The 27047-nt window shown below is 39.9% G+C and overlaps 1 protein-coding gene across 2 annotated transcripts in view; it reads right to left on the minus strand.

Moving 5' to 3' along the window:
* agla (amylo-alpha-1, 6-glucosidase, 4-alpha-glucanotransferase a) overlaps positions 1-27047 on the minus strand; it is a 90801-nt gene that overhangs the window by 21185 nt on the left and 42569 nt on the right. For both annotated transcript variants that reach the window (XM_047367754.1, XM_047367753.1), the window contains exons 19-20: positions 17527-17639; positions 17280-17414 (exon numbers count right to left, since the gene is read on the minus strand). In XM_047367754.1, the coding sequence (XP_047223710.1) occupies positions 17280-17414; positions 17527-17639 (248 nt within the window). The remainder of the gene's footprint in view (positions 1-17279; positions 17415-17526; positions 17640-27047) is intronic.

Consider the following 27047-nt stretch of genomic DNA (forward strand, 5'->3'; position numbering starts at 1 on the left):
AAAACATGTGGCCGAAGGTCTGATGATACGACAATAAAGTCAATCATTACCTCCTGCCTAGGGTGTCCTGGTGCCAAGTGCACAGATGGACACCCTTATGTTTGAACATGGTGTTCATTATGGAGAATCCGTGACTAGCACAGAGGTCCAACAAAAGCCTTAAACTGCCATGTTCTGTGACTAAATCTGGCATACTGGGTCTCTGATTTTTTTTAAGTGAGCCTAATCCAGACAATTGTGTGTTAATCTCCTTGGTTAAACTAGCTTTGCAATTATTCTTTCTAAAAATAATTTGCATTTTATTGCTTATGTTCAGGCAACTAGCATTGTGGTATTTTTTGATTGCGAACCAGACAGATCCTGTTACTGTGATCAATCAAATTTAGTTGCCATGCACTACCAAAGAAAAAATTACTTAATTCGCTATGCTTAACAAATGCATTTAATCAGAAAGTTTACTCTGCTGTGCACCCATCCTAAACATAATCTGTTGTCAGAGTTAAGCGCATCTCAGTCCGATAATTTGATGTCAGAGTTTAGGCTGTCCTTCTGTAAAAGATGGCTGAAGTGATACTGAGCTGTTGCTTATATTTAAAAATATATATTTAGTTTCTCTTTCCTTTTAATTTAGTAATAGGTTATTGTTACGTTATTAGAGTTTAAGGGGTGTGACAAAAAGATATTGGTTCTGCGTTATTATAGTACAGTTGGCTGATTTGTTTTTCCTCTTTCTTGCTTTTTTAGGTGGCAACTAACATTTAGAAATTGAAAAGACATAGATTCATGCCCTTTTTACCCTCCCACCTTTCGGCAGGATGCCTCAACTGTGTGTTTTTTTGTTACACGTTAGTCGTAGCTTAACAATCAAATGAGTGCTCACATATATTTCAAGTGATCTAAACTTTTCACAATTATGTTTTTTTTTCGTCTGTAGTGGTTGTAGACAATCCAAATATATATATATTTCTTTGCTGCTGAATTCCGCAATATGTACCTTAATATAAAGAAATGGATAGTGTGAACACTGAGCTATATGTCTGTCGTCTATTTTCAGGTGCTCTATAGGCCTCATCCCTGAAAGAGGAACAAAGGCAGCAAAAGGAAAAGTGATATTAAAAACTGTTCCTGTTTGTCAATGTTAGTTGGACAGGAGGACAGATACAGTAAAAACACTTCCTCTCTCCGTTTCACTCTCTCTCTCTTGACTTTCCCTCACTGTATCTGTCCCCATGCCTGCCTGTTAGAGTTAGACATGGACAGGAAGACACAGATGAGATAAGGTGAAAGAAAGAGTGTCCACCATATTTTTCCCTCTCCTCCTCTCTGTATTTGCCATGTATTTGTCATTAATGCAGTTAAATCTTCTGTACAGTTCACGTGTTGACACATTTTTCCTTTTATCCCCTAGCAAGCCTTTAATGAATTTAATAAAATCAGCAGCAGGATCTGGATCTGGACTTCATTTTCAGATGTGTGTTCACAACTCAGCACTTGTTCATTCAATTCAATTCAATTCAAAAATACTTTATTAATCCCAAAGGGAAATTAAATGTTGTTATAGCTCATATTATGAAGGTTTCCTCAAAGAGCCATGTCAGTTTTGTTTGGCTGTCAATGACGTTTTAAATGGCTTAAATGTTAAATATGTACCAGAAGGGTTCTTATGCAGTGTACAAAAGTATATGATTTACATTTTTACAGTTCTGGATTAATTTGAGAAAGACCACAGAGTACTGACAGATGCTTGTATTCCTTATTCCACTGTCCTTCCTTTCCTTCCTTCCCTCCCTCCCATCCTCCCTGGATATTTTACATGGCAAACTTACCTTGTTCTTGCCTTTGGTTGACAGGCAGTTTGTTTGGAGTCTTTGACCATTTGGCACTTTTATTTTCCAGGTTATTTACCAGGATGTATGCATCATAAAGTTATTACTATGGGAGTTATGGATTTAAAAAATGAATGAATTAGAATGTTTTTGCATCAATTCTTGCCAGAGTATTTTTACATTTAGTTTGCAATACTTTTTGACATTTATGTAAAAAGCAAATGTTGCTGTTGTTTTAAAAAGTATATTTTCTTATATTGTCGTTTGTTGGTTTTAAATTGACAATGAAATAAAGTCAATTTAAAAAGTATTGTTTTTTTTATTTCCTTGAAGTTACAAAAATTACTGACATTTATTGCAAGTTTGTTAAATTAAGTTTAATATTGACATTTCCACTTTCACTGCTAGCAAAAGCCAAAGTATGCATAATCAATTCAGTTACTGGTGAAATTACAATTTAGGAGGTTCTCTTAAGCTACTGAAAAATAAAACTACTGTTACTGTAATTCCATTATAGGGTTTCTGTAATTTTATGACATTAAAATTGTCGTAAAATTACAGTAAAATTGTAATAGGATTACAGTAGAACTGTAATTAAATTACAGTCAGGTTACTGCAAAGATTACAGTAACTTGTTAGCAACCCTGCTGCCAGTACTCTACTGTAAATTTTAGTTACTTTTTGTTCATAATTTCCCAACTGGCTACAATAAATTGATAAATATGTATGCTAGGTAATATTGGCAATTTTTATTTCATTTTAATGAAAATAATCACAGATGCCTGAAGCAATTTAGGAATATTCTTGACATTTAACAGGTTTTTGGTCAATAGTTTGAGATTTCCTCACAAATCATGAATTTTAAGTGAATTTTAAAAATTTTGGTCAGTATTGCCAACATAAAAGAAATGGCAGGTGACATTTTTTTTTTCAAGAAAATCATTAAATTAAGGTATATGATAAACAATGTATGATAAGTTTTATGATAAAAGTTTGGAAATGAAAGGTAAACAATTTGTGTTTGGAAAAAATATTTCATTCAGGTATGTGCTTCTCTTGTAGACAGTAATCTGCGAATATTCTGATAATGTTATGATGAAACATGTATGTTTTTAATGAATTTTTTAATATGGCTAATTACCATTTAAATCATGCTCAACTATTTAGTTGAAAAAGTACTTTATTTAGGGACTTCAATAAAACACTCAAATTAGTTGTCCTACAGTCCTGTTTATCTGAGAATATCTTGGGAATTTTATGGTAAAACAAATCTTTAATTTTTAAGTTCGATTTATTATTGGCTTATTTTGAGAATCCTTTGGTAATTAAATGTATTAATGAGTAATGTGGAAGTGATGATTTTCCATATTCTATGGAAAGAGCATTTAACCCAGGGATTTGAATACATGCCTATCTTGTCCTTTCTACAGTCATGGTCATCTGAAGAATATTTAGAGTTTTTTATGATAAAATAGATTTTTTATTAATTTTAAAATTCAGGTAATTATTGGCTTATATTGTATAATTGGCATTCTATAATTACGTATGTACGTACGTATATGTGTACGTACGTACATACATACATACATACATATACATACACACATATATCTATATATATATATGTGTAATTGTGATTGTCAAATTTAATTGTTACACCAAGATTACTCATATAAGATTTCTTATAAGGAGCCTGCTGCCCAAGAAAGATTTTTTTGAGTCAATTTGTCCAAAGAAAATAATTTCTGTTCTGCTCTAACTTAGGTTAAGAAAGTTAAAATTCAACTAAGAATTGATGTCACCTAAGCAGCTCAGTAAAGGTTGCAACATATACTATGAAAACAGGACGAGGCCCAGAATAGACCCTTGAAGTGCTCCATAGATAAGTGGAGCTGTAGCCAAAGAATGTCTAGACAGAGAAACTCCTCCTTGTTAGGTATGACCAGAGCCACTGAAGAGCAGACCTTTCAAATAGAGGGGTTGGACAATGAAACTGAAACACCTGGTTTTAGACTACAATAATTTATTAGTATGGTGTAGAGCCTCCTTTTGCGGCCAATACAGCATCAATTCGTCTTGGGAATGACATATACAAGTCCTGCACAGTGGTCAGAGGGATTTTAAGCCATTCTTCTTGCAGGATAGTGGCCAGGTCACTACGTGATACTGGTGGAAATTAGGTCAATCCTCAATGGTTACATTTAATTCTAGCTCACATTTATCCAATGCATTGCCTCCTAGATCTCCTGTCAACATCCTATATATAAAAGACGTAGTTCCTGGTCGGCAGGTGTTTCCTTTTACAGTTGTAAAGTATTGTTCAATAGCTGAGGGGTCTGCTTTAACTCTATCCCATTCCGCATGACTTTGGATAGGTCTTATTTGTCTTATATCGATAATGGTCATTTCAGGGCAAGAAAAATCAGTTTTGTAGTTGGGTAAAATATTTTAAATTATTTCCTACAAAAAGTTGATCGATTGTGCATAGACCGCTGCTCTCCGATCTTTTAAATCCACTGTCCTGTCCTGTAATGATGGCTGGAATTCAATATTACCAGCTTACATGCCAAGAAGTAATAGGTTAGGTGCACCTCAAATTTTTATCCTTACACAGTCCCATACTCGTACTGTATATTTTACATTACATTATTCAATTTAAGCTTCTTCCAGAGCTTTTCACTGAGAAATGGTAGGACTGAAAGGCACACACCTGATACTGCAATTCTACATTTTATGACTGTATGCTGATTAAGAGCTAAGCTGCGCCCTTAGGGTCTGCCTATGTGGAACTCGTTGAGCCCCATTGTTTCTGTTCATCTTTCCAAGTTAATCCAAATTGTTGTGTTATTCTCATTTGTCCATAAACTGCTAGTTTGATCTCCATCTACTCTTAGCACATATCCTTTTTTTGATTACTAGCCCTTTTGTAGAATACTGCATGCTGAATCAGGTAGGAATTGTTGACCAGAATAGTAGTTTGTGAGACTATTATAATATAAAATTTCACATAAATAAAGAGACAACGTTTGTGTTTATTTTGTGCAAGGGTGATTGTCAAGATAAGGTTAGCGGTTCCACAACATTCGGTAAAACAGTTGACTACAGTGACATTTGGCATGGTTTTGGCTAATAATTATCAATTATTAATAATAATTAACTAATTGTAATTATTAAGTGCTGGGAGCCTAATAATCACATCACCAGAGTGTATTTCTGATCTTTATTCATAAGAAAATATTTCTGGTTAGAATTTATGAATTTTAAATATAATGTTTGATAAATATTTATAATCATTAATCATAATCCTTACAACTGTGTTATAGCAACTAATTGAGCAGGCCAGTAATAGTATTTATGTGAGGAAGAGAGACTCCACCTCTGTCCTTTAGTGAGCATAACACTTTCAACCTATCCTTGGCCTTGACCTATCCTTTATTTCGCCATATAAATTTGGCAAATATTTTATCTAACTGGGTGAATGTGGACATCCCATACCGGTAAAGGTTGAAATAAATAAAATGTTTATCTTGATTGTCTCAATTCTTCCAAATAGGGACAACGGCAGAATCTCCCATTTCAACAGGTCTGTCTTCATTTGCGTTATTAATTTATTAGAATTGGATTTTAAAAGCTGCATTGGATATGTTGTCAGGGTAATCCCCAGATAGTTAAAACTTTGATGACATTGTCTAAGGGATGCCATCATGTTAAGTTGGATTGACCATGTTTCCGATAGCATCATTGCTTCTGACTTATTATTGTTAATTTTGAATCCTGAGATGGAACCATAATTACGTAAACATCTCGGAAGTGCCAGACTGGAAAATTGTGGATTTTGAAGCTACAGCAGCACATCATCTGCAAATAACGCAATTATGTGTTCCGCCCCTCCTTCGTCTCTTATGCAGTGTTTTGGTTCTGTCTCAGTGATTCTGCAAGGGGCTCAATGGGTTTTTATAAAATAGGATCATATCCAGTCAACAAATTTGGCTCCAAAGCCGAAGTTTTAAAGTGAACGTTGTAAATATTGCTAGTCAACTCAATAAAATACCTTCTCGGCATCTAAGCTGAGAAGCATTGATGATTCTTTTCTTGAGATGGCAAGCTATTGTAGGTTCAGAGTCCTTATAATGGTGCACCATGGAGGCTATTAATGAAACCAGTTTTATTTGACTTTATCAGTTTTTTAATGTATTTTTGTATTCATTTGGCCAGGATACTAAGATTTTGAGATCAACACACAGAAGATTTATAGGTCTGTAACCAGCACACAATATGGAATATTTTCCCTCTTTCTTAATCACTGATATTATAGCATCTGACCATGAGGCAGGTGGGTCTTTGTTATCCAAGACCTAATACTATATTCTTGTCAGAATTCGGGATAGTTCATTTGTAAAGGTTTTAATATTATTTATATTTTATTATTATTAATTATTTTAACAGGCTGCACAGGCCCCTACTATGTCCTTAGGTTGTGTTACTAAGTGATTAGTAGTTGGATCCTTGATTTTTGTCACAATTCGACTTGATTGAGCTTTTTGTAACTGGACATCAAATTGTCTACTTGCTTTGTTACCCATTTTGTGATACGTTCTATTTACAAGCCGAAGTGCCGCTTCTGCCTTGTATGTAGCTCATCTCATTTTGGTTTGTTTCTTTTAGTAAGGTGAGTGCATTATTATCTTGTGTTTGGTTATTTTTATTTTGTAGGGTTTTTTTTATTTGGTTCTAACACTTCCTGTTCCTTCACTCTTAGTTTCTTTATCCTAGAGGGAACAGCTATTACTTTTCCTCGCATGACAACTTAGAATTCTTACTACAGGATAGAGGGGGAGATATAATCCACATCATTTAGATTGAGGTATTCAATTAAATAATTCTTTAACTCCTCATACGCAGTACCCAGTATTTGAAGTGTTCGTCTGACCCTAGACACAAATAACAGTAACTGGTGCATGATCTGAGATTCTATTTTCAAGCTATTTTTAACAGCTTGAAAATATTCTTTTTTGGATATGGCAAAGATTTCTTTTTTTGAATATGTCCCATGTACTTGAGACAGAAATGTAAAGTCCTGCTCTTTTGGATGGAGAGTGTCCCATATTTCCACCAGGTCTAATTCTTCTATCATACTTTGCAGTTTTAAGTTTTGGTTCACCATTTTTAGGTCGTTTGTCTAGCATCTTATTCAATATGGAGTTGAAATCGCATCTACACTTAGCTATTTCTTAGCGTTTTTCAGCCAGCATAGAAACAATTTTCTAAAAAACTGTCTTCATCTAAAAAAACAGTCTTCGTTTGGGGCACAAAGATTCACGGTCACATTATCAATTTTACCTACCACCATAACATAGCAACTTTCATCATCCTGAATTTGTTCATAATTGAAAAACATTTACAGACCTATCAAATTGCAACTCCTCTCTTTATACCTTTTTTACAGGTGGCACTATACACCTGATGTGAAGTTTTAATTGTAAGTGTTCTTTGTCAGACAGGTGTGTTTCTTGGATTATTGCAATTGAGCACCCCAGGGCCCGCATTCACAGAGTTTTTCTAATCCTAACTCCTAAGCCTAACGAGTCCTCTCAGAGAGCCCCTACTTTAGCCTTAAAATTCTTGGCAATGACTCAGTGCTTAAGAGTGATTCAGCTAACTGCTGAGAGAAACTTTGAGCTAGGAGACGTCAGAAATTCCTCTTTTTATTTTTTTAAACCGTGTCCTGTCCGGCAGAGTAGCACTCAGAATTGTTGTCTGAGTGCCAAGAAAAAGTCCAACAGATTTACTTTCACAAGTGGAGCATAACAGCTAATGCTTTAAAGCTCTGCTTGATATTTATAAAAGAAACCTATTAGAAACTGCTTTGTGATTACTTCAATTGTTAAGGACACGGAGACGGAAACAAAAAGGAAAAAAATAAGAAGCATGAGGGAGAGAAAGGTGGGGCAAAAAGGAAGAAGGGAGAGGAGAAAAGAATGGAGGAGAGAAAGAAGGATGAAGTGAATACAAGATAACACACAGTCTACGCCCGAGCAGCTCCAGCCATGGTCCCAGGTCCTGGCAAGCCGCCTCCAGGCGTGAGCCGGCACCCACCAAAGCACCCAGCCCCAGACACCGAGAACCACAAGTATACCAGCAGGCAGAGAGACCAACCACCTACAGGTAGTGTGGCGGGAAGGAAATCGTAGCTTTGAACGCAGCTTATTTACATGCTCGTCGTTATTTTGATTTACTTATTATGTCAACTCGCCGTGTTGGTGATTTTCATACTGCATCTATCTCATTAATTTAATACTAATATAAGAATTCTGCATTTTACTGTGATCTCCTTCTTGTTTAAATAGGTTTATAACCTGAACAGGAGCAGAGCCTGCTGGGATCACAGTGGAAAAAAACAGGCATTCCCAAGCAGATCAATGCGTTGTTCCCTCTGCATTCGGCACCAGCCTGGAATATGAGCAGCTCTGGTACCTGCTGCATTCAGAAGCTAGAGAGGAGATTGCAGCACACCAGCGAACGTCTCCAACAACGGGGGAGCGTTTTAGGCGACCATTTAGGCTTAGGCTACTGTGTGTAGCCTCTTCTCTGCGCCAGAGTTGAGTGCGTTTTGTTTCTGGTTTCCGAGTGAATCTCGAGATCAGCAGGGTACAGGCATTTCACATTGATTTCCTTCGCTTTAAGTTGCTTTATCAAGTTGCTGAGTTGCATTCTCTTTCTCTGCAGATGAGGGGAGTAATCATGGTTGAAATATATAGGTTTCCCTTTGAAGAGCGTTTCCTTCTTACCCCGTGCAAGCCAAAGTACACTTTTGTTGACAATAAAGTAAAGAAATCTCACAATTATGGATCTTGGGGGACTGCAGGGTCTCGCTGTTTGGGCACATGCACCCGGTGCACTCTTTCCATCTTCAACTCCATGACCGGTTAATTTAGAACTTGTGTGAGGTCTGGTATAAAGCCCACCATGTCTCGTTTTTGCTGTTCTCTGGGACCTGGTAGAAGGTTGTTGCAATGGAGGCTGTTCTGTAGGTCCTTGCAGCGCGGTGTCAGATCCTGAAACCTTTGAACGAGGGTCCTGTGTTTAAGCTGCGACTGCAGACATGATGTCAGCAGAAGTCCTACACCACATATTTTTAATAGGAGAAAGGTTTGGACTGCAGGCAGGCCAGTCTAGTACCTGCACCATTTTACTACACAGTCACGCTTGTTGTAACACGTGCAGAATGTGGCTTGGCATTTTCTTGCTGAAATAAGCTGGGTCGTTCCTGAAAATGAGGTTGCTTGGATGGAAGCATTTCTTGCTCTAAAACCTGTATGTACCTTTAAGCATTAATGATGCCTTCACAGATGTGCAAAGCAAGCATCACAGCTACTGGCCTTTGAATTTTGTGCTGATAACAATCCGTATAGTCCTATCCTCTTTGGCCCGTAGAACATGACGTCCATGATTTCCAAAAACAATTTGAAATGTGGACTTTCCCAGCACACTTTTCCACTTTTCAGTCCATCTCAGATGAGCTCGGGCCAGAGAAGTCGGCAGTGTTTCTGAGTGTTGTTGATGCACTGCTTTTGCTTTGCATGGTAGTTTTAGCTTAAACTTGTAGATGTAGCGACAAACTCTGTTAACTGACAATGAATATCTGCTGTTTCTGAGCCTATGTGGTAAAATCTCTTACAGAATGATGTTGTTTTATGCAGTGCGTCCTGAGGGATCAAAGGTCACAGGCATTTAATGTTGGCTTTCTGATTTGCAGCTTACGTGTAGATATTTCACCAGATTCTGTGAACCTTGCGGTGATATTATGGACTGTAGATGATGAAATCCTTCCGTGAAAGCATTGCAATTTTATGTTGAGAAAAGTTGTCCTCAAACTGTTGGACTAATAAATATAATTTTGAACATTAATACCTGTGGGCTGCGAGGTGGCACAGTTGGTGCACTGATGCCTTGCACCTAGAAGGTCCTGGGCTCAACTCCCAGCCGGGGATCTTTGTGCATGGAGTTTGCATGTTAACCCCATGCAGGTTCTCACCAGGTACTCCAGCTTCCTCCCGCAGTCCAAAAACATGACTTTTAAGTCTCTCTAAATTGCACTCAGGTGTGTGATTGAGTGTGTGCATGGTTGTTTTCCTGTGTGTCTCTGTGTGGCCCTGTGATGGATTGGCGACCTGTCCAGGGTGTACCCTGCCTCTCGCCCGTAGACTGCTGGAGATAGGCACCAGCTCCCCCGTAAGTCAAATTGAATAAGCGGTATAGACAATGAATGACTGAATGAACATTAAATAACGTGTCTTTGTAGTGTATTCAATTGCATATTGGTTGAAACAGGATTTGTAAATCAATGCATTCTGTTTTTATTTACATTTTACACTGCATCCCAACTTCATTGGAATTGTGGTTTTGCATGGGGTTTTTGACAGATTTAACTGCTAAATTGACTGGCTTCAAGCCTGAACTCCAGGTAAAATACAAACAACTGTCCCACATGAAGTGCAGTAAATGCATTCACAGCCAAGGTTTGTGTTTTTTACAACACACCTGAACACCAGGAAGCTAACCCATTTTCCAAACCTGGAAAATGTATCTCAAACAATCAAAGGCAAGGATGCTTTTCACAGGAGTCCTGCACATATTTGGACAAAGTAACAGCGGAGCACAGTTTGCATTTTGGTGAGTTAAATGTAATGCAGGACATTGCTGCATTTGTGTCAAACCATTTTCAGCCCATTGATGTAGAGCAGTTAGTGGTCAAATTCCATCATGTTTTTGCTTTACAAACTGGTGAGAACATGGAGACAATTGATTTGCAAAATGACATAGAACTGAAAGCTAGATCAACAGACAATGACTTTTGGGGACTTGTAAGCAGAAAGAAGTTCTGCTTACAAGTCCCCAAAAGTCATTGCAGAAAGAAGTTCCCTCTCCTTACTACATGTGCACTAAAATTGAGAGCCTACTTTGGCTCCACTTAGCTCTGTGAGATGGCATTTTCACAGATGAAAATAATTAAATCAAAGTATATGAGCTCCCTCAATAACAGACATCTCACAGATTACATCACACTGGCTGTTTGCACCTATGAGCCAGAAAGTGTTCATTCTCCATGACCGGTTAATTTAGAACTTGTGTGAGGTCTGGTATAAAGCCCACCATGTCTCGTTTTTGCTGTTCTCTGGGACCTGGTAGAAGGTTGTTGCAATGGAGGCTGTTCTGTAGGTCCTTGCAGCGCGGTGTCAGATCCTGAAACCTTTGAACGAGGGTCCTGTGTTTAAGCTGCGACTGCAGACATGATGTCAGCAGAAGTCCTACACCACATATTTTTAATAGGAGAAAGGTTTGGACTGCAGGCAGGCCAGTCTAGTACCTGCACCATTTTACTACACAGTCACGCTTGTTGTAACACGTGCAGAATGTGGCTTGGCATTTTCTTGCTGAAATAAGCTGGGTCGTTCCTGAAAATGAGGTTGCTTGGATGGAAGCATTTCTTGCTCTAAAACCTGTATGTACCTTTAAGCATTAATGATGCCTTCACAGATGTGCAAAGCAAGCATCACAGCTACTGGCCTTTGAATTTTGTGCTGATAACAATCCGTATAGTCCTATCCTCTTTGGCCCGTAGAACATGACGTCCATGATTTCCAAAAACAATTTGAAATGTGGACTTTCCCAGCACACTTTTCCACTTTTCAGTCCATCTCAGATGAGCTCGGGCCAGAGAAGTCGGCAGTGTTTCTGAGTGTTGTTGATGCACTGCTTTTGCTTTGCATGGTAGTTTTAGCTTAAACTTGTAGATGTAGCGACAAACTCTGTTAACTGACAATGAATATCTGCTGTTTCTGAGCCTATGTGGTAAAATCTCTTACAGAATGATGTTGTTTTATGCAGTGCGTCCTGAGGGATCAAAGGTCACAGGCATTTAATGTTGGCTTTCTGATTTGCAGCTTACGTGTAGATATTTCACCAGATTCTGTGAACCTTGCGGTGATATTATGGACTGTAGATGATGAAATCCTTCCGTGAAAGCATTGCAATTTTATGTTGAGAAAAGTTGTCCTCAAACTGTTGGACTAATAAATATAATTTTGAACATTAATACCTGTGGGCTGCGAGGTGGCACAGTTGGTGCACTGATGCCTTGCACCTAGAAGGTCCTGGGCTCAACTCCCAGCCGGGGATCTTTGTGCATGGAGTTTGCATGTTAACCCCATGCAGGTTCTCACCAGGTACTCCAGCTTCCTCCCGCAGTCCAAAAACATGACTTTTAAGTCTCTCTAAATTGCACTCAGGTGTGTGATTGAGTGTGTGCATGGTTGTTTTCCTGTGTGTCTCTGTGTGGCCCTGTGATGGATTGGCGACCTGTCCAGGGTGTACCCTGCCTCTCGCCCGTAGACTGCTGGAGATAGGCACCAGCTCCCCCGTAAGTCAAATTGAATAAGCGGTATAGACAATGATTGACTGAATGAACATTAAATAACGTGTCTTTGTAGTGTATTCAATTGCATATTGGTTGAAACAGGATTTGTAAATCAATGCATTCTGTTTTTATTTACATTTTACACTGCATCCCAACTTCATTGGAATTGTGGTTTTGCATGGGGTTTTTGACAGATTTAACTGCTAAATTGACTGGCTTCAAGCCTGAACTCCAGGTAAAATACAAACAACTGTCCCACATGAAGTGCAGTAAATGCATTCACAGCCAAGGTTTGTGTTTTTTACAACACACCTGAACACCAGGAAGCTAACCCATTTTCCAAACCTGGAAAATGTATCTCAAACAATCAAAGGCAAGGATGCTTTTCACAGGAGTCCTGCACATATTTGGACAAAGTAACAGCGGAGCACAGTTTGCATTTTGGTGAGTTAAATGTAATGCAGGACATTGCTGCATTTGTGTCAAACCATTTTCAGCCCATTGATGTAGAGCAGTTAGTGGTCAAATTCCATCATGTTTTTGCTTTACAAACTGGTGAGAACATGGAGACAATTGATTTGCAAAATGACATAGAACTGAAAGCTAGATCAACAGACAATGACTTTTGGGGACTTGTAAGCAGAAAGAAGTTCTGCTTACAAGTCCCCAAAAGTCATTGCAGAAAGAAGTTCCCTCTCCTTACTACATGTGCACTAAAATTGAGAGCCTACTTTGGCTCCACTTAGCTCTGTGAGATGGCATTTTCACAGATGAAAATAATTAAATCAAAGTATATGAGCTCCCTCAATAACAGACATCTCACAGATTACATCACACTGGCTGTTTGCACCTATGAGCCAGAAAGTGTTCATTCTCCATGACCGGTTAATTTAGAACTTGTGTGAGGTCTGGTATAAAGCCCACCATGTCTCGTTTTTGCTGTTCTCTGGGACCTGGTAGAAGGTTGTTGCAATGGAGGCTGTTCTGTAGGTCCTTGCAGCGCGGTGTCAGATCCTGAAACCTTTGAACGAGGGTCCTGTGTTTAAGCTGCGACTGCAGACATGATGTCAGCAGAAGTCCTACACCACATATTTTTAATAGGAGAAAGGTTTGGACTGCAGGCAGGCCAGTCTAGTACCTGCACCATTTTACTACACAGTCACGCTTGTTGTAACACGTGCAGAATGTGGCTTGGCATTTTCTTGCTGAAATAAGCTGGGTCGTTCCTGAAAATGAGGTTGCTTGGATGGAAGCATTTCTTGCTCTAAAACCTGTATGTACCTTTAAGCATTAATGATGCCTTCACAGATGTGCAAAGCAAGCATCACAGCTACTGGCCTTTGAATTTTGTGCTGATAACAATCCGTATAGTCCTATCCTCTTTGGCCCGTAGAACATGACGTCCATGATTTCCAAAAACAATTTGAAATGTGGACTTTCCCAGCACACTTTTCCACTTTTCAGTCCATCTCAGATGAGCTCGGGCCAGAGAAGTCGGCAGTGTTTCTGAGTGTTGTTGATGCACTGCTTTTGCTTTGCATGGTAGTTTTAGCTTAAACTTGTAGATGTAGCGACAAACTCTGTTAACTGACAATGAATATCTGCTGTTTCTGAGCCTATGTGGTAAAATCTCTTACAGAATGATGTTGTTTTATGCAGTGCGTCCTGAGGGATCAAAGGTCACAGGCATTTAATGTTGGCTTTCTGATTTGCAGCTTACGTGTAGATATTTCACCAGATTCTGTGAACCTTGCGGTGATATTATGGACTGTAGATGATGAAATCCTTCCGTGAAAGCATTGCAATTTTATGTTGAGAAAAGTTGTCCTCAAACTGTTGGACTAATAAATATAATTTTGAACATTAATACCTGTGGGCTGCGAGGTGGCACAGTTGGTGCACTGATGCCTTGCACCTAGAAGGTCCTGGGCTCAACTCCCAGCCGGGGATCTTTGTGCATGGAGTTTGCATGTTAACCCCATGCAGGTTCTCACCAGGTACTCCAGCTTCCTCCCGCAGTCCAAAACATGACTTTTAAGTCTCTCTAAATTGCACTCAGGTGTGTGATTGAGTGTGTGCATGGTTGTTTTCCTGTGTGTCTCTGTGTGGCCCTGTGATGGACTGGCGACCTGTCCAGGGTGTACCCTGCCTCTCGCCCGTAGACTGCTGGAGATAGGCACCAGCTCCCCCGTAAGTCAAATTGAATAAGCGGTATAGACAATGAATGACTGAATGAACATTAAATAACGTGTCTTTGTAGTGTATTCAATTGCATATTGGTTGAAACAGGATTTGTAAATCAATGCATTCTGTTTTTATTTACATTTTACACTGCATCCCAACTTCATTGGAATTGTGGTTTTGCATGGGGTTTTTGACAGATTTAACTGCTAAATTGACTGGCTTCAAGCCTGAACTCCAGGTAAAATACAAACAACTGTCCCACATGAAGTGCAGTAAATGCATTCACAGCCAAGGTTTGTGTTTTTTACAACACACCTGAACACCAGGAAGCTAACCCATTTTCCAAACCTGGAAAATGTATCTCAAACAATCAAAGGCAAGGATGCTTTTCACAGGAGTCCTGCACATATTTGGACAAAGTAACAGCGGAGCACAGTTTGCATTTTGGTGAGTTAAATGTAATGCAGGACATTGCTGCATTTGTGTCAAACCATTTTCAGCCCATTGATGTAGAGCAGTTAGTGGTCAAATTCCATCATGTTTTTGCTTTACAAACTGGTGAGAACATGGAGACAATTGATTTGCAAAATGACATAGAACTGAAAGCTAGATCAACAGACAATGACTTTTGGGGACTTGTAAGCAGAAAGAAGTTCTGCTTACAAGTCCCCAAAAGTCATTGCAGAAAGAAGTTCCCTCTCCTTACTACATGTGCACTAAAATTGAGAGCCTACTTTGGCTCCACTTAGCTCTGTGAGATGGCATTTTCACAGATGAAAATAATTAAATCAAAGTATATGAGCTCCCTCAATAACAGACATCTCACAGATTACATCACACTGGCTGTTTGCACCTATGAGCCAGAAAGTGTTCATTCTCAATGATCACATTGACTTAAATGAGCTGTACTAAAGAAGGGGAGAAGGGGCTCCTTCTGGAGCTGTAAAAAAGTGATACTGCATAAAATTGGGGAGAACCACATTCAATTTATTAGATTAGGGAAGGTTTTGCCAGACATTCTGCTGTTTTGTATGTTAAAAGGAAATGTAGCAGCTTTAATAAGAAAAGTTAATCAAGGAAAATTATATCAATAGTAGCAAATGTTATCTGTTAAAATTACAAAATTTCTTCATTTGTTCCCTTCTCTTCAAAACAAATTATGAACAATAGAGATGTTAAGAGTCCTTTAGTCATTTTATTAAAAGGCACTACACATGTACTGTTAGAAATAAACAGATTTTCTAACTAACTTTTCTCCACTATAAACAAATGTTTGAGCAAAACTAAGTGTAGTCACCTAAACACATAGGCAAATGTTTTTAGAATGCAGACTGCATACAGACACTACTTAAACATTTTCATACACTTTGTTGTTGACACCCGCATGAAACATGTTAATGAGCTTCTCTGTTAAATCTTATAACATTTCCTAAATAAAAAGCCTTGAATTGGAAGGAATTTCTTGTTTTTTGTGTTCAGTGTGTCAGGTAGATCTTGCCTTGGTTCAGGACCAAGTGCAGGGATCTTAGGCTAAAATAGGTTGGTGACCATTGATCTACACATTTGAAAATCTATTTTTTTCCAGTCAAGACTTAGCCCTATATCTCAGAGATTTCAGAAAAATGTATTCAAATTTTTTTTTATTTCACTTCAACTATTGCAATTCCTTGCATGTAGGTTTAAATCAGTTGTCACGTTGTCATTTGCAGCTAGTATGAAATGGCACCCTTACTGGTGTGAGAAAGCATGAAAATATTACACCAGTTTGGGCTAACTCCATTGGCACCCAAGTTCACTAAAGAATGCATTTTACCATTTTATTGATCGTCTATAAAGCTCTACATAGAATGTCCACTGTTTATCTCCAGAAACTTCCATCCTAACTTAAAAATCACTCAGGTCTACTAACCAGATGATCTTGCATTCCACGCAGACCAAACAAGGGAATATAGGTGGCCTCGCCTTTGCAGTGGCGGAACCCATTCTATAGAACAATTTACCGACACTAATAAAACTGCTCAAAACCCATATTTTCTCTTCGGCTTTCAATTTCATTGGAGCCTTGATATACGGATTTGTTTAATCTGTTCTTAAATAGCAATACTTGTTTTAGCTTCATTTTAATCTATTTTTCTAATTTACTTCTAAGTTTTTTAATCTAATTTCTTATCTAAATTGTTGTTACTGATATTTTTTTTAAATGTTTCTTTACCCTGCTGTACAGCACTTGTGTGCAACTAGTTTGGTGTTAAGAGTGCTTTATAAGAAGATTGGCATTAAAACTTACTAAAATCAAAAACTGCAACTTGGAACTTCAACTTTTGGGACTGATTTGGGCTCCTAGAGTTTCTTCGCGTGAAAATTCTATCATTTGTCCACACTTAAGTTTACAAAGTTGTCAGCTCTTTTTAGAATAAATATAAATGTTCATTATAAATGTATGACAGACATTTCCTCATTGGTCGAGCTTTAAATATGAAACCTCCAAAAAGTATAAGAAGGGAGATAGATGGACAGATGCACAGAAAAATGGAAAAATATGTGTTCCAAACATTATTAAGTTCCTGTCAATAATCAAATGCCCTAACCCAAATGCCAAGTTTGTTTGGAATCATTATGTTCTTGCAGGATTGATGGATACAATTTTCAGACAATAGGCAAGGAAATTCTGAAATAAGAATATTTTTCCATACATTTTCAGACCTGGAAAACAAAAATCAAAAATAAAATTCCTGATGTTTCTAGAATGTGTAAAAACCCAAATCATAATGCATGCTTGAACACAAGTAATCGATTAATTTTATTTAAATAGGATAAGTAGCATAAATAAACTGAAAAAATGAAATACTAACTGTGCAAGGGGTTTCTGCAGCACCTCTGGTGGATTTTCGTCAGGTACACTGCCCCTCCTGTACTTTGGACTGAACTGGGACAGATAGAACCTCAACACACCAACCAGCTTCTGTGCTTTCGTGTCCAAACTAACTCTGTACAATGCAGAGAAAGTCAGTTTTTAGGAATAAATAATAGCAATATTAGCAAACAGTAATGATGCACAGGAAATCAGAGCAGACTTCAGAAGCTGTGTGTGAGTTGTACCTGAAGACAATGACACTGCCAGGTGTCAATTTCTGGAACTGAATTTCTTGCACAAACTCCGACCGGCCTTTAGAGATGACGCCAATATGTTTCACCACTGCACTCTCCTCGATCTGTATAGAAGGATTTTATCATGCTAACATATGTCAGTAACAAGTATTTCAAAAATAACGATTTCTTTGCATTTGTTTGCTATTATGTCAACAACCTTAACCCCATAGAAAATTTGTGGAGGGAGTTGAAAGTCTGTGTTGCCCAGCGACAGCCCCAAAACATCACTGCTCTAGAGGAGATCTGCATGGAGGAATGGGCCAAAATACCAGCTAGAGTGTGTGCAAACCTGGGGAAGACTTACAGGAAACGTTTGATCTCTGTCATTGCCACCAAAGGTTATGCTACAGAATATTGAGTTGAACTTTTGTCATTGAAATACAAATACATTCTTTAACAATCCTACAATGTGATTTCCACACACTTTATTAGGTACACCTTGCTAGTATCGGGTTGGACCCCTTTTTGCCTTCAGAACTGCCTTAATCGTTCGTGGCATAGATTCAACAAGTTACTGGAAACATTCCTTAGAGAGTTTGGTCCATATTGACATGATAGCATCACACAGATGCTGCATATTTGTCGGCGGCACATCCATGATGTGAATTTCCCATTCCACCACATACATCCCAAAGGTGCCCTATTGGGGCACCTTTGGGATGTATGTCTCTGTGGAGACCATTTGAGTACAGTGAACTCAATGTCATGTTCAACAGTCTGAGATGATTTGTGCTTTATGACATGGCACGTTATCCTGCTGGAAGTAACCATCAGAAGATGGGTACACTGTGGTCATAAAGAGATGCACATTGTCAGCATCAATACTCATATATGGCGTTGACACGATGCTCAACTGGTACTAAGGGGCCCAAAGTGCGCCAAGAAAATATCCCTCACACCATTACACCACCACCAGCAGCCTGAACCGTTGATACAAGGCAGGATGGATCCATGCTTTCATGCTGTTGACGCCAAATTCTGACCCTACCATCTAAATGTTGCAGCAGAAATCGAGACTCATCAGACCAGGTAACGTTTTTCCAATCTTCTATTGTCCAATTTTGGTGAGTCTGTGCGAATTGTAGCTTCAGTTTCCTGCTCTTAGCTGACAGAAGTGGCACCCGGTGTGGTCTTCTGCTGCTGTAGCCCATCCGCCTCAAGGTTCAACGTGTTGTGCATTCAGAGATGCTCTTCTGTATGCCTTGGTTGTAACGTGTGGTTATTTGAGTTTTTGTTGCTCGAACCAGTCTGGCCATTCTCCTCAGACATAGATAAGACATTTGCGCTCACAGAACTGCCGCTCACTGGATACTTTCTCTTTTTCGGACCATTCTCTCTAGACCCTAGAGATGGTAGTGCGTGGAAATCCCACTAGATCAGCAGTTTCTGACATACTCAGAACAGCCTGTTTGGCACCAACAACCATGCCACGTTCAAAGTCACTTAAATCACCTTTCTTCACCATTCTGATGCTCAGTTTGAACTTCAGGAGATCATCTTGACCATGTCTACATGCCTTAAATGCATTGATTTGCTGCCATGTGATTAGCTGATTAGAAATTTGCGTTAATGAGCAGTTGGACAGATGTACCTAATAAAGTCACCGGTGAGTGTAGCTATATATATATATATATATATATAAATACACACACACACATACATACATACACACTGCTCAAAAAATAAAGTAACACATATATCAAATAACACATCCTTGATCTGAATGAATGAAATATTCTCAATGAATACTTTGTTCTGTACAAAGTTGAATGTGCTGACAACAAAATCACACAAAAATCATCAATGGAAATCAAATTTATTAACCAATGGCGGCCTGGATTTGGAGTCACATACATAATTAAAGTGAAAAAACACACTAGAGGCTGATCCAACTTTGATGTAACGTCTTTAAAACAAGTCAAAATGAGGCTCAGTATTGTGTGTGGCCACCACGTGCCTGTATGACCTCCCTACAACACCTGGGCATGCTCCTGATGAGATGGCGGATGGTCTCCTGAGGGATCTCCTACCAGACCTGGACTAAAGCATCCACCAACTCCTTGACAGTCTGTGGTGCAATGTGACGTTGGTGGATGGAGCGAGACATGATGTCCCAGATGTGCTCAATCGGATTCAGGTCTGGAGAACAGGCGGGCCAGTCCATAACTTCAATGTCTTCATCTTGCAGGAACTGCTGACAACACTCCTTTATTGAGTGTGTCTTGCTAATCGCCAAAGATTTCCCCCTGTTGTCTATTCCATTTGCACAACAGCGTGTGAAATTGATTGTCAATCAGCATTGCTTCCTAAATGAACAGTCGATCACAGATGTTTGATTTACTTGGAGTTATATTGTGTTGCTTAAGTGTTCCCTTTATTTTTTTGAGCAGTGTATATATACAGACACACACACACATATATATATATATATATATATATATATATATATATATATATATATATATATATATATATATATATATATATATATATATATATATATATATACACACAGTGCCTTGCGAAAGTATTGTGCCCCCTTGAACTTTTCAACCTATTGCCACATTTCAGGCTTCAAACATAAAGATATAAAATTCAAATTTTTGGTGAAGAATCAACAACAAGTGGGACAAAAGCCCCGGGACACACCACCCTCCAAGCAGAGGCCCGACAGAGCCCAGGGGGCCAGGCCCCAGCAAGCAGCCACCGGGAGTGAGCCAGCACACCAAAGCACCCGGCCCTGGACACCGAGAACCACAAGTACACCAGCGGGCAGAGACTCCAACCACCGGCAGGTAGTGTGGCGGGGAAATAGGCCCCCCATTATATGGGGGGCCTATTTCTCCCCCACACAACAGGCACACACAGTCATAATCACCCACTCCCACCCTCGTGCATACACATAAAATCACTCACACCCAACGTAAAGATAAACAACAATGGACGTCATACACTCACTCACACTCCCCATGCATACTCTATAATCCCAGGTCCACTCCCTCTCATGGCCTCCGACCACAGATGGGAAATAGCGAACGGGAGTGTGAAAAGACCCCAAGCCTGCCTCCACCAGCTCAAATGTGGTGTTGATGCGTGTTGTTGTAGTGTGCATTTAAAAATAAAAAAACGGTGGGGAAGAGGGTCTGCCACCACCCCCTCCTAGCAAAGAGCACCCAAAGCAAAAGCTGCACGCAAAGCTCAAGACCACCCAAGACCAAACGACCCCAGCGCCAGAACCCCCCTGCGATCCCAGCCCAGCGACACCCCAAATGCTCCAACCCAGACACCCTTCCGAATCCGCCACAATGCCCCACAGGATGAAGCCAAGGGCGCCCCACCCCCACTAGGTGATGTAGCCGATTAAAGGAGCCCAGAGATTGATCTGACGTGGAGGCAGAGGCTGTCTCAAGGCTTATATAATCCAACTTCTAATTTCTATACTGATTAATATTAAGAAGGTTTTTATTTTTTCAGTTCATGAGGATAGTTTTCTTACCGATGTATAAGGCAGTGAAAACCATGTGAACTGAATTTGTCTCTATGATGACATCATCTAAGTTGCCCAACAAGAAAACTGAAGGGGAAGGTGAAATATTACATCTCAGACACTTTGATAAGTCTTCACATATCAGGCACCAGAACCCCTGAACAGGTGTACATACAACAGATGTAATTGTCTGGTATATTGCTTGTGCAGTGTAAGCAAGTATTGGAAGGTGCCAAGCCCATCCTTAACATCCGTTGACCTGTATAGTATACTCTATGAAGGATTTTATATTGTATTAATTGCAAACTGGAGTTACTTGTCAGTTTAAAAGTTCTGGAACATATCTGTTAACATATCAGTTAACTGATAAGTCCACCTTCCATTTTGTAATAGGAAGGGAAATTGATTCATCTATATTAGACAGTGCCCTGTATATTTTAGACATTAATTTGGGGGGGTTGAGTTTTAGGAACTCTAGCACAATTGATGGCATTTGTAACCCAACGTTATTAAGTCTAAATTTATTTTTTATTATAGATGTAATTTGTTGATATTCTAAAAATGTATTCTTGTCCATCCCGTATTGTATAATTAATCTCTTAAATGGGATGAACTGAATTCCTTCAAATATACAGTACAGACCAAAGGTTTGGACACACTTTCTCATTCAAAGAGTTTTCTTTATTTTCGTGACTATGGATACGGTAGCTTCACACTGAAGGCATCAAAACTATGAATTAACACATGTGGAATTATATACCGAACAAAAAAGTGTGAAACAACTGAAAATATGTCTTATATTCTAGGTTCTTCAAAGTAGCCACCTTTTGCTTTGATTACTGCTTCGCACACTCTTGGCATTCTGTTGATGAGCTTCAAGAGGTAGTCACCTGAAATGGTTTTAACTTCACAGGTGTGGCCTGTCAGGTTTAATAAGTGGGATTTCAAGCCTTATAAATGGGGTTGGGACCATCAGTTGTGTTGTGGAGGAGGTGGATACAGTACACAGCTGATAGTCCTACTGAATAGACTGTTAGAATTGGTATTATGGCAAGAAAAAAGCAGCTAAGTAAAGAAAAACGAGTGGCCATCATTACTTTAAGAAAGGAAGGTCAGTCAGTCCGAACAATTGGGAAAACTTTGAAAGTGTCCCCAAGTGCAGTCGCAAAAACCATCAAGCGCTACAAAGAAACTGGCTCACATGAGGACCGCCCCAGGAAAGGAAGACCAAGAGTCACCTCTGCTGCGGACGATAAGTTCATCCGAGTCACCAGCCTCAGAAATCGCAGGTTAACAGTAGCTCAGATGAACAGGTCAATGCCCCCCAGAGTTCTAGCACCAGACACATCTCTAGAACAACTGTTCAGAGGAGACTGTGTGAATCAGGCCTCCATGGTAAAATAGCTGCTAGGAAACCACTGCGAGGACAGGCAACAAGCAGAAGAGACTTGTTTGGGCTAAAGAACACAAGGAATGGACATTAGACCAGAAATCTGTGCTTTGGTGAGATGAGTCCATGTTTGGGATCTTTGGTTCCATCCACCGTGTCTTTGTGCGGTGCAGAAGAGGTGAACGGATGGACTCTACATGCCTGGTTCCCACCGTGAAGCATGGAGGAGGAGGTGTGATCGTGTGGGGGTGCTTTGCTGGTGACACTGTTGGGGATTTATTCAAAATTGAAGGCATACCCAGCATGGTTACCGCAGCATCTTGCAGCAGCATGCTATTCCATCTGGTTTGCGTTTAGTTGGACCATCATTTATTTTTCAGCAGGACAATGACCCCAAACACACCTCCAGGCTGTGTAAGGGCTATTTGACCAAGAAGGAGAGTGACGGGGTGCTGCGCCAGATGACCTGGCCTCCACAGTCACCAGACCTGAACGCAGTCGAGATTGTTTGGGTTGAGCTGGACCGCAGAGTGAAGACAAAAGGGCCAACAAGTGCTTAGCATCTCTGGGAACTCCTTCAAGACTGTTGGAAAACCACTTCAGGTGACTACCTCTTGAAGCTCATCAACAGAATGCCAAGAGTGTGCGGAGCAGTAATCAAAGGAAAAGGTAGCTACTTTGAAGAACATAAAATATAAGACATATTTTCAGTTTCACACTTTTTTGTTCAGTATATAATTCCACATGTGTTAATTCATAGTTTTGATGCCTTCAGTGTGAAGTTACAATATTCATAGTCATGAAAATAAAGACAACTCTTTGAATGAGAAGGTGTGTCCAAACTTTTGGTCTGTACTGTATGTTCCAGGTATTCAATTCCTTTACTCCTCCAATATGGAACATTTATCATATTATTTCTTTGTAGGATATCAGGGTTGTTCCAGATGGGTGTACGTCTGCATGGGATTAGTGAAGACCCTGTCATTTTTAGATATTCCCACCATGCCGTCAGAGAGGTGCTGACGTTCAGGTTTTTGAAGCATACATCTTTTTCTTTCTGCTCTCGGTGGAGGAGGACGATTTTCTCTGTCTCCCGCACCCCTCCCATATCTGCCCTGCTTCAGCTCTGTGTCTTGTCTTCTTTTTGGAGCCTCTTTTAGCATATTTTCCAAATTTTGAGTTATGGATTTGGTCAGCTGCTCTCACAATGCAATTGATCAAATTTTCTTGAGGCGAAGCCAGGGTGAAGGAGAGCCCACTTGTCCGGACGGGACGTTTTTCTCTGGATACACAATGGACTCCTGGCAGAAGTGGAGGATTGTGTGTTTGTTGATAATGTCAGTCGAGGGTGTGGAAGATACAGGGGTTGGTCAATGAAACTGAAACAAATGGTTTTAGACCACATTAATTTATTAGTATGGTGTAGGGCCTTCTTTTGCCGCCAATACAGCGTCAATTCGTCTTGGGAATGACATATACAAGTCCTGCACAGTGGTCAGAGGGATTTTAAGCCATTCTTCTTGCAGGATAGTGGCCAGGTCACTACGTGATACTGGTGGAGGAAAACGTTTCCTGACTCGCTCCTCCAAAACACCCCAAAGTGGCTCAATAATATTTAGATCTGGTGACTGTGCAGGCCATGGGAGATGTTCAACTTCACTTTCATGTTCATCAAACCAATCTTTCACCAGTCTTGCTGTGTGTATTGGTGCATTGCCATTCTGATACACAGCACCGCCTTCAGGATACAATGTTTGAAACATTGGATGCACATGGTCCTCAAGAATGGTTTGGTCGTCTTTGGCAGTGATGCACCCATCTAGCACAAGTATTGGGCCAAGGGAATGCCATGATATGGCAGCCCAAACCATCACTGATCCACCCCCATGCTTCACTCTGGGCATGCAACAGTCTGGGTGGTACGCTTCTTTGGGGCTTCTCCACACCGTAACTCTCCCGGATGTGGGGAACACAGTAAAGATGGACTCATCGGAGAACAATACATGTTTCACATGATTCACAAGATTTGCGCTCCTTGCACCATTGAAACCGACGTTTGGCATTGGCATGAGTGACCAAAGGTTTGGTTATAGCAGCCCGGCTGTGTATATTGACCCTGTGGAGCTCCCGACGGACATTTCTGGTGGAAACAGGAGAGTTGAGGTGCACATTTAATTCGGCCGTGATTTGGACAGCCATGGTTTTATGTTTTTTAGATACAATCCGGGTTAGCACCCGAACATTCCTTTCAGACAGCTTCCTCTTGCATCCACAGTTAATCCTGTGGTTCGTCCTTCTTGGTGGTATGCTGACATTACCCTGGATACCGTGGCTCTTGATACATCACAAAGACTTACTGTCTTGGTCACAGATGCGCCAGCAAAATGTGCAACAACAATTTGTTCTCTTTTGAACTCTGGTATGTCACCCATAATGTTGTGTGCATTTCAATATTTTGAGCAAAACTGTGCTCTTACCCTGCTAATTGAACCTTCACACTCTGCTCTTATGGGTACAATGTGCAATCAATGAAGACTGGCTACCAGGCTGGTCCAACTTAGCCATGAAACCTCCCACACTAAAATGACAGGTGTTTCAGTTTTATTGTCCAACCCCTGTATATATATATAATTGGATGTTTGATATCAGGATTTCTGCTTTTTGGAGTCAGCGGTTACCTGGCATATTGAGAAATTCGGAGAATGTCAGCAGCTGTTCTGGCAATTGTGAGGCTGCATGGCATGTGTGATGGGATCTTCAGGGCGATCAGCACTCAGACTGAGATGTTACGTGAGCTGAATCGCAGACTGGATGTGATCCTTACACAGGATCGCAGGCAGGTTGCAGTTCCTGGACTCAGGGGTGAAATGGGATAAATCTTGGAGAAAGTTGTTCGCTCGGATCTGGCGAAAGACCAGGAATTTGGCTGTTTGGATTCGCCTTTGAGAAGCACCAGCGAGACTCTCAAGGCTGACGGAAAGAGTCAGCCTAACCCAAATAATTATTGTTTTTCTGAATCTGACTCCTCTTCACGGCCTTGATGGCTGGCTATCTTCAACCTCTCCTGGAAGTTATGTAAACATGACGCTCTGCCCCCTCCCTTCCTTGAGGACATCTGTGGACCTGCTCAGAACTGTGTGGCCGGTTGATGAACATTCCAACGTACCATTAAGGACAATGGCCTCTGTGACAGTGCTTCATGGACTTACTTGCACACACTCACTTGCACACACACACACACACACATGCTCAAGATAAACATATGCACCCCCTCACACCTCCTTCACCGTTCCTGGCTTGATGTTGTTTTGTAAACTTGTTGCTTCTTTGTGCTGAAGTTTTTTGCAATCTCAAACTATCCTGCTAAGGATAAAATGTGAAATATGATTTTTTCCCTCCACTTACCTAATGTGGCCTCTTTTCTCATCTAGCAAGGGCAGCACCTGTGAGTGGGTAGCAAAGCCTCGGTGACCCGTCCCCCCCTTGTCTTGTGTCACGATGTATGTTTGGATGGGTTGTACTGGAATTCTAATTTCCCCTCGGGGATTAATAAAGTATCTTTGAATTGAATTGAATACATGCCGTTTTATATTTGAGCTAATAAATGGTAGATCGGAAATCTTTATATTATTACATAATGTCTGTTCTACGTCTAGCCAGGGTTCATCTAGAGGACTGTGTTTAAACCATTTTGAGATGTAATGTAGCCTGTTAGCTAAGAAGTAAAGATGAAAGTTAGGCAGATCTAGTCCTCCTTTATCTTTGGTCTTTTGTAGCGTTTTTAGGTTAATACGTGGGGGCTTATCTTTCCAGAGAAATTTAGTGATGGAGGAGTCCAGTGATCTAAACCAGTCAGATGACGGTTTATTCGGAATCATTGAGAAAAAGTAATTGATTTTTGGCAAGACCATAATTTTTATTGAAGCAACCCTGCCCATGAGTGATATGGGTAGAGATTTCCATCTAGCGAGATCATCTTCCACTTTTTTTAAGAGCGGGATGTGGTTTAGATTTGTTAAATCTGCCAATCTAAGACACATTAATGCCCAAATATGTAATATTCCCTGATTGTAGTTGTATATTAGAAAAATTGTTGAAAGAACAATTAATTGGAAGAACTGTCGATTTTAACAAATTTATAGAATAGTCTGAAATTCTTGAGAAAGAATTTATCAATCCAATCACCTGAGCGACAGAGGTTTGCAAATGCTGGAGAAAGAGTAATACATTTGCATAAAGACATATTTTATGTTCAATATTCCTGCATTTTATGCCTTTAATATCAGGTGCATGATCGCTGACAGCTATAGAGTGTATCTCAGTGTCTGAAATGTCAGTCAACAACGAGCTGCTGACTAAGAAATAATCCAGATGTGAGTAAGATTGATGGACATGTGAGAAGAATGTATATTCTCTGTGATTAGGGTGAAGAGATCGCCATGCATCACAAAGTCCGTAATCACTCATGTACTGTCTAACTATATTTATTGATTGCCAACTGCACTGATTCCCTGTTGTACTCCGCCTGTCTATTTCTTCGTTTAGACCAAAGTTGAGATCGCCCCCAAGAAGAAGTGAGCAATCCAAGTGTTT

This window comes from Girardinichthys multiradiatus, chromosome 6 (assembly GCF_021462225.1).
Source record: "Girardinichthys multiradiatus isolate DD_20200921_A chromosome 6, DD_fGirMul_XY1, whole genome shotgun sequence".
Taxonomy (NCBI): domain Eukaryota; kingdom Metazoa; phylum Chordata; class Actinopteri; order Cyprinodontiformes; family Goodeidae; genus Girardinichthys; species Girardinichthys multiradiatus.